Source organism: Elephas maximus, chromosome 4 (genome assembly GCF_024166365.1).
Source record: "Elephas maximus indicus isolate mEleMax1 chromosome 4, mEleMax1 primary haplotype, whole genome shotgun sequence".
Taxonomy (NCBI): Eukaryota; Metazoa; Chordata; class Mammalia; order Proboscidea; family Elephantidae; genus Elephas; species Elephas maximus.
Window position 1 is genome coordinate 41,223,228 of NC_064822.1, and position 12,769 is coordinate 41,235,996.

The 12,769-nt window shown below is 36.7% G+C and overlaps 1 protein-coding gene across 3 annotated transcripts in view; it reads left to right on the forward strand.

Moving 5' to 3' along the window:
• MINDY3 (MINDY lysine 48 deubiquitinase 3) overlaps positions 1-12,769 on the forward strand; it is a 104,870-nt gene that overhangs the window by 54,902 nt on the left and 37,199 nt on the right. For all 3 annotated transcript variants that reach the window (XR_007517077.1, XM_049881928.1, XM_049881929.1), the window contains one exon: positions 2,129-2,209. Coding sequence is in view for 2 of the 3 variants with exons in the window: in XM_049881928.1 (XP_049737885.1) it covers positions 2,129-2,209 (81 nt within the window). In the remaining variant the exon portion in view is untranslated. The remainder of the gene's footprint in view (positions 1-2,128; positions 2,210-12,769) is intronic.

The following is a 12,769-nucleotide window of genomic DNA, read 5'->3' on the forward strand; positions in this document are numbered from 1 at the left end:
TATTCTGTTATATGGGTATATCAATTTTGTTTATCCACTCATGGATTGATAGACATTGGATTATTTACACTTTTTTACTACTATGAGTAATGCTGTTATTACTATAATATGTAATAATAATGTTATTAGTAAGGAGTAATGTATGCTCATGTACAAGGTTTTTGTGAACATAAGTTTTTCAGTTCTGTTGAATATGTATCTTGGAGCGGAATTGCTGGCCCATATGGTAATTCTGTGTTTAACTTTTTGAGGTACTGCCAAATGGTTTCCCAAAGCAGCTGCCCTGTTTGTTCACTCCCTTTTAATTAACTTATTTATTTTTATTATTACAAAACATTTCATAAATTTCAACATTCATTTACTGTTTGATCCTACTTTACATAAACTTACGTACTTAGTTTAAGTGTATATACATACAGATGAGATCATATGCAAATGTACATACACATACATATGCAAACATGCTTTATCTAAAAGAGAAATTAAACAATATCTAAACTGTTCACCATAAGAGGCAGCATGATGGAATGGAAAGCCACCAGATTAAGAGTCAGAAAATCTGCATTCTAATTCCAGCCATACACTAAATTAGTTGCTTGAATTTAGGAAAGACATTGATCCCATTTCTCAGTTTCCTTATGTATAAAGTGAAAGATTTGCTCTGCTCACCTCTAAAATCCCCTGCTACTCTGAAGCTGTGATAGATTAGAGCTCTCCATTTTTCTTTGTTGTTTTACTTTTATTCTTCTCTGCTGTCCCCAAATAGCATTAGTTCACTATTGCCATGTTAGCACATCCAACTCATCCCTCCCATCTTAGGACAAAGATACTAGTTTTTCTGCCCATAAATAAAATAAGACTACCTTCTTAGTTTATTCACGGGCATCATGGGCACTTCCTACCTAATGTTAAGAATAAGTTCCACGGTGTCGAAGTGATGGTTGAAGCAGGGACATTACAGAAGGGCTGCTGGCTGATTAAACCAAAAACCAAACCAAACCTGTTGCCATCAAGTCGATTCCAACTCATAGCGACTGTATAGGACAGGATAGAACTGCCCATAGAGTTTCCAAGGAGGGGCTGGTGAATTCGAACTGCTGACTTTTGGTTAGCAGCCAAGGTCTTAACCACTGTGCCACCAGGGCTCCGCTGGCTGATTAGGAAAGAAAAATTGGCCCTGTCTGCTGTGGTAAAGACGTGCAATTTACCGATTATAAGCAATCTATATGAAATAAAGAAAATTCAGTACATTTGATTAATAAGTTTAGTTGTTTTTAAGTTAAGGTGTCTGTCCTAATAACAGTGTGAAATTGATTGGTGTGGACTTGATTGGATTTCACAAACCTGTTTTATGTGTTGTGTATTAAACTTTTTTTTTTCTGTCACACACTCAAAATAATGTTCTGAAGTTTTTGGTACTGTAGTGTTTATAGATTAAGTATATATCCAAGAAATCAGGCTGTACGTAGAGCTTTTTATGTATTTTAAAGAGACTGTTTGTATTGTAAAACCTTGACTTTACCTTCTACCAAGAAGGATTATGTGACAGAATTCTTTTATACTCTTAAATGTTTTGAATTATGTATTTGCTTTAAGAGAGATTATTGTATTTCCCTAGATGCCTTGAGGACAGGAAAGTTCTTAAGGCTTCTCCCCTTTATTCATTTTTTAAATAAATTTACTCATTTGCTTTATAATTATTTTCCTTGTAAAGTAACTATTTCTAGGTTTAAAGTTTTAGGATTGAGATACCATGCTGAAACTCTAGAAGTGGCCATTCTATCTAAGAACATTAACAAAATGTGAGAATGATTTTTAGGAGTAACCTAATTGTTTCTAACTGTGTTAAATCTGCATTATTGTTGTGCTGGTGTAAAGACGCAATACAAGCTTAGCACTGACAGTCTTCATAACATCCATTTTTACATTCAGCATTTGACTTCTGTGGGTCAGGCCCTGTAGGAGAAGGAAAGAGAATGAAATACGCAGGTCAACATGCTTGTCCACAATACAGTATTCCATTTTAATATGAATTTGACACTTGAGTTGTGTTTCAAATATTTGTGGACAAATATTTAACAGGCAGTATAAATTTATCATTTGTTTCATTTTGCTACATTTGTTCCAGGTTGGTTCTTACTTGAAATCTCCAAAGTACCCTATTTGGATTGTCGGCAGTGAAACTCACCTCACCGTATTTTTTGCCAAGGTATGCTCATAGCAGATTTTCTTTTTTAGCATGACAACAGGCAAACAAGTAATATAAATCTATATTTAGTTTTGGTCTGTTTGCAAACTTCGCTTTATTCCCACTAACACGTGGATTATTCCAAAATCTAAAAAATTAATATTAAATGACATATTGTTACACTCTTCTAATTCTGGGATCATTTCAATACCAATCTCTGTTATGGTTTACTTACAGTTTCTTTACCTTTTCCGACTTGAGAGCTTTGGCTTTTGATTTTATTCAGAAATCTTTTGAGTTATGGTAAAAATAATTGATTATAAATGGTTTGGGTTGCTTTTTTCCTAGAGAAGCTAAAAATCCAATTTACATGATAAAAAATATTTTCACTATAGGCAGTCCCCAGGTTAGGAATGTCCAACTTACAGGTAACTGGTACTTGCCCTTTAATATTATGTAAATTTGCCTTCACTTTGAAGTGATTGAACCAACTCCTACTCACAAGTTCTTCACAATCACCTTCACTTTCTGCATGTGCAGCTTTTAAATCATTGAAAAGGCTTCAAGCCTTTTTTTGCACTAAAACCTAAAAGCCCACTTCCATCAAGTTGATTCCTACTTACAACAACCCTATAGGACAGAGTAGAACTGTCCTGTAGGGTTTCCAAGCCTGTAACCTTTACCGAAGCAGATGGCAAATCTTTCTCCTGTGGAACGGCTGATGGGTTTGAACTGCCGACCTTTCAATCAGCAGCTGAGCACTTAACCACTGTGCCGCCAGGGCTCCCTACAGCACTTAAATGCCTGGTAGGCAAACAGTAAGAATTTGCTTACTAAATAAATCTCTCCACCACTAAAGTAAGGCTAAATAAGAACTGTATACTCCTGTTCTGACTTACCTAAAAATTCTGAAAGGCACACTCCAGGAATGGATCTCGTTCTTAACCCGGGGACTGCTTGTATAACACCTAGATAAACATTTTAGAATTTACTAATAATTCAATGATACTGAAGTCAGTGCTTTTTTAATGTGGGATATTTCCCACAATTTTAGTATATACATGATTAAAATAGATGGAATGCATTTGAATATGTTTATTTTAAAATTCGTACAGCAAAGCCATTTCTAAAGCCCAGCCTTTACCTACAGTGGTTCTTTTTTCTCATTTCAGCGGTTAAGAGCTTTGAAGTCTGACAGCTTTAGTTTGAATCTCAGCCTTGCCACTTCCTAACATCTCCCAGCCTCTAAAAAACCCAGAAAACCCATTGCCATCGAGTCGATTCTGACTCATAGTGACCCTTATAGAACAGAGTAGAACTGCCCCATAGGGTTTCCAAGGAGCAGCTGGTGAACTCAAACTGCTGACCTTTTGGTTAGCAGCCAAGCTCTTAACCACTGTGCCACAAGAACTTCTCCCTTCTTTAAAATAGAGATTGGTAATAGTTATCAGACAAGTGCCTAATACAAGTTAAGTGTTCAGTAAATCTTAGCTGTTGTCATCATCATTATCATTGTTGTCATTACTCAACAAACTTTAGTATCTCTGATATGCGTAGATATAGTTGCTAGATGTTAGGCTGAAGGGGCAAAATATATAATTGTATTATTTGAAGTTCCTTGATTCTTACATACTTTACTGATTACTCCATGAGCTTTTTAGCATGTAATTGTTAATGTAAGTGTATTTGTTTCTGTAGGAGGTGTGAATTGTATAAGATGTTCCAAAGACTGAGCTGACAGTGCTAAATTTTGTGGACCTGATATGTTATTTGTGGGGCCCTGGTAGTGCAGTTGGAATTGACTCGACGGCACTGGGTTTGGTTTGGTTTTTGGTAGTGCAGTGATTAAGAGCCCGGTTGCTAATCAGAAGGTCACAGTTTAAACCCGCTAGCCACTCTTTGGAAACCCTATGAGCCAGTTCTACTCTGTCCCATAGGGTTGCTATGAGTCAGAATCGACTTGACAGCAATGTTTTGTTTTTGTTTTTTCCCAAATATATTATTTATTACTGTATTTTTATTGTGCTGGCAAAAGTCTAGCTAAATAATAACATTTAAACAGGGAAAATTATAGTGTACCAATCTAAAACCTTTACACTGACTGATATGTTAGAGTCAGTCTAAAAGCTCTTGCTGTCTCTCTGTTAAAGTAGGGAGAAGGAAGAAGTTAAAAGCAGCGTTTGAACTACAGAAACTGAATAACTTCTTGAGTGAGGATATGATTGTTTGACTAATTTTGTTTCAAGTGTTATAAATTTCCAGAAAAAAAATTCCAATTTACACACAAAAATGCGTTGTCAAGCCAATTTTTATTATCTGCAGTGTAACCCTATTCTTTAGTTTCAGGAAAACTAATAAATTACATAAAAATATAAATTTAAAAATAGAAGACAATAAGGTGAAAACATTTTGAATCTTAAATATTATGGTTGGTATTTAAGAAGTGATTTTTGTTGTCAAAATAGCAGGAAAGATTTCACAGAAAGGTAATATCAATTGAATAATGGCAGCAGTGTCAGTTGAGTTATGTGAATTTGCAGACATTTTTTATTCAAGCATCTGAATACGTTAGATATGGTGACAGTGTCGTGGGAGTGAATTATACCTGCCTTTCTGTGAAACAGACACTCCTTACTTACCTGTCCTGGTATTTGTCCTTGTTCCCGTAGCACTTAGTCCATTCTCCTGTTGCATTTATCATACAACACATACTTTCTACTTCCCACACTGTTTTTCACATACCTCATAGTAGGCAGTGAGCCTTCTCATGGGAGGACTGTATCTTTCATTGCCTTATCCACAAATCCCAGCCTTGTGCGATGAAATGTCAGAGTACAGACATGGAGTACATACAAGAGAAACAGAAAAACCCCTTCCATAGCAGCTGTAGGCCTTACAAAACATAAACTCAGTGTATGCCATGTAAGTCAAACAAGGGTTTTAAATGTACCCTCATTTCAGGACATTCCTGAAGCTACTGATAGTCATGACAGGAGAATGCACACACACGTGAGGTGATTGTAAGGATTTTATAGTAAGATTTTTTATTTTTAAACTATTATAAATAGTCAAATATCATGTATACCAAATATCTTATCTCTCTTTTAGAACGTGTATTTTATACTGTTTTTTACTTTTTATTTTATTTTTTGATACTTAGCTTTGTATTCCCAGGATCTGGTATGTAGTCTGGCACAGTATAGGTGATTCATTAGTTGAATGAATGAAGGTTTTACACTAATTTCTCTCACTTGGGTTCCAGTGACATTTAAATCTCTAAAAAAATTTGTTTTTATGACTCAGTCTTAAGATTCTTAAATGTCTAGGTACTTTTCTTTTTAATGTATTTTAAGACAATTGAATTTGGATTGTTTGAGGATATTATTTTTAGAAAGAGTCATAAGTTAAAAAAATTTCCCTATGTGATGAAGGAATGTAAAGCCAGAAGATCACTTAAATTGTAAATGAGAGAGAGAATATTTAAAACATTTGTTGAGTCCAATTTGATTTAAACACTAAATAAAATAGTATTTCTGCAGAGTTTACCATATAGAAAATTTTGGAAATTTTGGCTATTCTTGAAATCACATGACGAACCATTATTTGGTCATTCTATATTTGATGTTTCCATATCTGAGCAAGTAATTTGGGTTGTCAGTTTGCTTTTGTTTTTTATTTTTTATTTTTGAGTTTTGGCGAGTCTGTTTTTGGTGAGTCTGTCCACTTCAAAGGAGCCTTGGTGGTGCAGTGTTTGGCTGCTAACCCAAATGTTGGCGGTTTGAACCCACCAGCGGCTCTGTGGGAGCAAGACGTGGCAGTCTGCTTCTGTAAGGATTTGCAGCCATGGAAACCCTGGGGGGCAGTCCCACTCTGTCGTTGTAGGGTCACTGTGAGTCAGAATCGACTCGACAGCAGTGGCTTTTTTGGCTTGATTCACTTTATTATGTTCTGTACTTGAAACGAAATATTATTTTTTGTTTTCTCCCAGCAATTTAATTTAAATGTTGATTTCTTTTTATGTAAAATTAGGATGTGTGTTTGTCTGGATATGTATTCCGTGTGCTGAGTTCTTTGTACTCGTTACAATTAAGTGAAAAAAGCATACTTTAAGTTCATAATTTTCATGGCAGTTTGTAATTTAACACTGTAAAATGCCTTGAAAAAGCAATGAATTCTTTATGTGACTTAGGCACTGGAGGTGATTGTAGTTGCATCTGTCTTCATTTATTCGTATATTTATTTTCCAAGTATTTACTGAGCACTTAGTACATGCCTGCATTGTGCCAGGTGTGTAAATACTGTTATGAGTGGGTCCTAGTCTTATGGAGGCGTACATTCTACTGGGGGGACTTTTGGCTGGGGGGACGTTAATCACACATTTAGATACAAAATTACAACTGTGATGATGAGTGCTGACAAAGCATGTATCTATAACGCTGTAAGAATTTACCTAAGTTTTGGAAGATTATGAATAATTAGTTCCTTGAAAAATTGATGTTCAAAATGAGGACTGAGGCATTAAACTGGGGGAGAGGGGAAAGGAGCATTCTCTGTACAGGAAGTAGTAAGAGCAAGCAAACAGCTGGTTGAGGACAAGCTGAAGAGCTGAAGTACTGAGGATTAGGGGGAGCAAGATAGAAGATGAGGCCATGTTGCTAATCATTCTAAGAGTAATAACCACTGGACTTGTAAAATTTTGGTAGTGGGACTAGTTTGGGGGGAAGTAGGAAGGAAGTGAGCAGGATTAAATTTATATTTTGAGAAGATCACTCTGGCGAATTGTGAAGAACAGATAAATTAAAGGATAACCAAAAGAGAAGAGTCCCTGGATGGCACAAATGGTTAAGTGCTTGACTACTAGCCAAAAGGTTGGCAGTTCGAACCCATCCAGAGGCACCTAGGAAGACAGACCTGGCAATATTGTTCTGAGAGATCACAGCCTTGAAAACCCTACAGAGCAATTCTGGCATACATTGATGGCAACTAATAACCACAAAGGGAGTGTGTAAACAGAAGTAGCACACCTACTGCTCACTTACCACCTATTTCATTATCTGACATTCCTCGTGTGCAACAGTAGTAAAAAATCTACTATTCGACTATTTTGTGCATTAACAACGTATGTCTGGCTTAAAGAACACCAAGGTGCCAGGTGAGAGTAATGCTGGCTGTGACGGTTAAGGTTATGTGTCAACTTGGCTACACCACGATTCCCAGTGGTTTGGCAGTTATATAATGATGTAATTTGGCAGTTATGTAATACTGTAGTCATCCTCTTTTTTGGTCTGATGTGGTCATCCTCCATTTTTGCATAATGCCTATTTTCACATGATGACCTGGAATTTTTTTGGAACCTAACCATGACGGTAAGAGTATTATACATCGAAAGAAAATGTGCTCTGTGGGCATTGTCAGTGTCTTCAGAAACCACATTATGATACTTTCAAATGACATCAGTTGAAATCTTGCAAACCTATTGCATAGGTAAAACAAAGGTATTTTGAAACTAGAAGCTTAAAGACTTTTGAACCTATAATTAAAGCAGTTTATCTTTTAAACTGCCTATAGATTAAGAAAAAAGGAAAAAAAGCTCTTCTTAAAACAAGGCTATGTAACATTTGTGTTATTGTAAGTCTTTTCTTCTTTTGGGAGCCAAGCCTTTTCATACTGAAACATATGTACATAATTTAAATGCCCAAGTATTCCCTGGTTGAATATTTGGGCAGCTGTGCTCTTACATTTCTTCTCTCTAGCAATCATTTCCTCCTTTGATTCTTTGTCCTTTTTTTTGTTTTTTCTTTTTGTTGTACTTTAGATGAAGGTTTACAGAAGAAACTCACTTCTCATTAAACAGTTAGTACACATACTGTTTTATGACATGGTTAACAACCCCACGACATGTTAACACTCTCCCTTTTTGACCTTAGGTTCCCTATTACCAGCTTTCCTGTCCCCTCGTGCCTTCTGGTCCTTGTCTCTGGGCTGTTGTGCCCCTTTAGTCTTGTTTTGTTTTATGGGCCTGTCTAATCTTTGGATGAAGGGTGAACCTCAGGAGTGACTTCATTATTGAGCTCAAACGGTGTCCAGGGGCCATACTCTCAGGGTTTCTCCAGTCCCTGTCAAGCCAGTAAGTCTGGTCCTTTTTTGTGAGTTAGAATTTTATTCTACATTTTTCTCCGGCTCTGTCTGGGACCCTGTCTTTGTCAGAGCAGTCAGTGGTGTTAGCCAGGCACCACTTAGCTGTCCTGAATTCAGCCTGGTGGAGGCTGTGGTGGATGTGGTCCATTAGTCCTTTGGACTAATCTTGTACCTTTAGTTTTCTTCATTCTTCCTTGCTCCCACAGGGATGAGACCAGTGGAGTATCCTAGATGGCTGCTCACAGGCTTTTCAGACCCCAGACTCTACTCAGCAAAGTAGACTGTAAAACATTTTCTTTGTAAACCATGTTATGCCAGTCGAGCTAGATGTTCCTCTGAGACCATGGTCCCCACAGCCCTCAGCTCAGCAATTCCATCCCTCAGGGAGTTTGGATGTGTCTGTGGAGCTTCCATGACCTTGCCTTGTACAAGTTGTGCTGACTTCCTCAGTATTGCATACTGTCTTACCCTTCACCAAAGTTACCACATTATCTATTGTCTGTTTAGTGTTCTTTATCCCCACTCCTCCCCTCCCTCATAACCATCAAAGATTGTTTCTTTTTATGTGTAAACTTTTTCATGGGTTTTTACAGTAGTGGTCTCATATAGTATTTATCCTTTTGTGATTGAATTATTTCACTCAGCATAATGCCCTCCAGATTTATCCATGTTATGAGATGCTTTCCAGATTCATCTTTATCCTTTATCGTTGTGTAATACCCCATTGTGTGTATGTACCACAGTTTATTTACCCATTCATCTGATGATGGGCATCTAGGTTATTTCTGTCTTTTTGCTACTGTGAACAATGTTGCAGTGAATATGGACGTGCATATGTCTATTCGTGTGATGACTTTTATTTTTCCAGGATATATTCCTAGGAGTGGGATTGTGGATCATATGGTATTTCTATTTCTAGCTTTCTAAGGAAGCACCATATCATTTTCCAAAATGGTTGTATCATTTTGCATTCCCACCAGCCATGCATACAAGTTTCGATCTCGCCGCAACCTCTCCAACATTTATTTCCTGTTTTTTTAATTCATGCCAGTAATGCTGGGCTGAGATGGTATCTCACTGTGGTTTTAATTTGCATTTCCCTAATGGCTAATGATCATGAGCATTTCCTCATGTGTCTGTTGGCCATTTTAATGTCTTCTTTGGTGAAGTGTCTGTTCATTTTTTAATTGAATTATTTGTCTTTTTGTTGTAGAGGTGTTGGATTTTTCTGTAGATTTTAAGAGATTAGACCTTTGTCTGACTTGTAATAGCCCAAAATTTTTTTGCAGTCTGTAGGTTCTCTTTTTACTCTTTCAGTGAACTCTTTTGATAAGCATCAGTGTTCTAATTTTTAGAAGATCCCACTTATCTGGCTTATCTTCTGGAGTTTGTGTGTTGTTGGTTATGGTTTGTATCCTATTAATGCCATGTATTAGGGCCTCTAGCATAGATCATACTTTTTTTCTTCTATAAACTTTATAGTTATTGGCTCTATATTTAGGCCTTTGATCCATTTTGAATTAGGTTTTGTGTATGGTGTGAGGTATGGGTTCTGTTTCATTTTTTTGCAGATGGACATCCAGTTTTGCCAGCACCGTTTCTTAAAAAGACTGTCTTTTCCCCATTTGATGGACTTTGGGCCCTTGTCGAAGATCAGATAACCGTAGGTGGATAGATTTACATCTCGGTTTTCAGTCCTTGCATTGGTCAATGTATCTGTCATTGTACCTGTACCAAGCTGTTCTGACTACTGTAGCTGCATAGTAGGGTTCTGAAGTCAGGTAGTGTGAGTCTCCTGACTTTATTCTTCTTCTTCAACAGTGCTTAAACTTACTGGGGGTTCTTCCCTTTTCATATGAAGTTAATGATTAGTTTTTCCATCTCTTTAAAGAATGTTGGTATTTGGATTGGGATTGCATTGTATTTGTAAATTGCTTTGGGTAGAATCGTCATTTTCACAATGTTGAGTCTACCTATCCATGAGCATGGTATGTTTTTCCATTTATGTAGATCTCTTTTGGTTTCCTGCCGTAGTGTTTTGTAGTTTTCTTTGTATAGGACTTTTATATCCCTGATTAGATTTATTCGTAAGTATTTTGTTTTTTTAGGGGCTATTATAAATGGTGTTATTTTCCTAATTTCCTTTTCATCATTCTCTTTATTGGTGTATAGCAATCCAACTGATTTTTGTATGTTTATCTTGTATCCTGCTAGTCTGCTGAATCTTCCTATTAGTTACAGTAGTTTTCTTGTGGAGTTTTTTGGGTTTTCAATGTATAGTATCATATCATCCACAAATAGGAACAGTTTAACTTCTTTGTTACCAATTTGGATGCCCTTTATTTCTTTTTCTTGCCTTATTGTTCTAGCTAGAACTTCCAGCACAGTGTTAAATAGGAGTGGGGATAAGGGCATCCTTGTCTTGTTCCTGTTCTGAAGGGGAATGGTTTCAGCCTTTTCCATTAAGAGTGACGTTGGCTGTTGGTTTTGCATACCCAAAAAACCCACTGCCGTCAAGTCGATTCCGACTCATAGCGACCCTATAGGGACAGAGTTTTGCATAGATCCCCTTTATTATCTTGAGAAATTCTCCTTCTATACCTATTTTGGAAACCCTGGTGGTGTAGTGGTTAGGAGCTACGGCAGCTAACCAAAAGATCGGCAGTTCGAATCCACCAGGTGCTCCTTGGAACCTCTATGGGGCAGTTCTGCTCTGTCCTGTAGTGTTGCTGTGAGTCAGAATCAACTCAATGGCAGTGGGTATACCTATTTTGTTGAGAGTTTTTATCAGGAATGAGTGTTGGACTTTGTCAGGTGCCTCTTCTGTATTGATTGAGATGATCATGTGATTCTTTTCTTTATTTATGTGGTGGATTACCTTGATTGATTTTCTAATGTTGAACCATCCTTGCATACCTGGTATGAATCCTGCTTGATTGTGGTGTATTATTTTTTTGATGTGATGCTGAATTCTACTGGCTAGAATTTGTTAAGAATTTTTGCATCTATATTCATGATGTGTGTATGTGCTGTCTTTGCCTGGTTTTGAATTCATGGAATGAATTTGGAAGTATAGCCTCCTTTTCTGTGTTCTGAAATAGTTTGAGTAGTACCGGTATAAGATCTTTTCTGCATGTTTGGTAGAATTCTCCAGTGAAGCCATCTGGGCCAGGGCTTTTTTGTTGTTGTTGGGGGTTTTTAAATTACCTTTTCAGCCTCCTCTCTTGTTATGGATCTGTTCAGATTTTCAGTATCATTTCATGGTAGTTTGAGTACGTAGTATGTTTCTAGAAATATGTCCCATTTCCACTAGGTTTTCAAATTTGTTGGAGTGTAGTTTTCCATAATACTGTGTTATGATCCTTTTTGTATCAGTTGGGTCTGTTGCAGTATCTCCCATTTCATTTCGTATTTGGGTTATTCGCCTTCTCTTCTGTTTTTCTTTTGTCAGTTTGGCCAGTGGTTTGTCAATTTTGTTGATCCTTTCAAAGAATAAACTTCTGGTTTTGTTGATCCTTTCTATTGTTTTTCTATTCTCTGTTTCATTTTTTTTTTTTTATTTCATTTATATCTGCTCTGATCTTTATTATTTCCTTGCATCTGGTTGCTGTGGGCTTTTTTTGTTGGTCTCTTTCTGTTTGTTCGAGTTGTGTAGCTAATGCTTTGATTTTGTCCCTTCTTTTTTGATGTGGCCATCTATTGCTATAACTTGACCTCTGAGGACTGCCTCTGCTGTGTCCCACAGGTTTTGGTATGATGTGTTTTCATTCTCATTTTACTGTAGAAATTTTTTGATTCCATCTCCGATTTCTTCTATTACCCCAGTGGTTTTTAAGCAGGGTGTTACTCAGTTTGCGTGTAATTGATTTTTTCCCCTGCTCTTCCTGTTACTAATTTCTACCTTGATGGCATTGTGGTCAGAGAAGGTACTTTGTATTATCTTAATATTTTGGATTTTGTCAAGGGTTGTTCTGTGGCCTAAGATGTGGTCTATTCTGGAGAACGTTCCATGTGAGTTGTAAAAGAATATGTACTTGCCAGCTGTTGGGTAGAGTATATATATATATATATATATATATATATATATATATATATATATATATATGGTCAAGTTGGTTGATTGTGTGCTTTAGCTCTTCTGTGTCTTTGTTGATTTTCTTTCTAGATGTTCTATCCTTTACAAAGAGTGGTGCATTGTAGTCTCATGCTATTATTGTGAAACTGCCAATTTCTCTTTGCAGTGCTGCTAGCATTTGTTTTATGTCTTTTGGAGCCCTGTCATTGGGTGTGTAGATGTTTATTATGGTTACGTCTTCATGATGATCATCCCTTTAATCATTATATAGTGCCCTTCTTTATCTTTTATGGTGGATTTTGTTTTAAAGTCTATTTTATCTGAGATTAGTATTGCCATCCCTGCTCTTTTTTGGTAGCTGTTTGCTG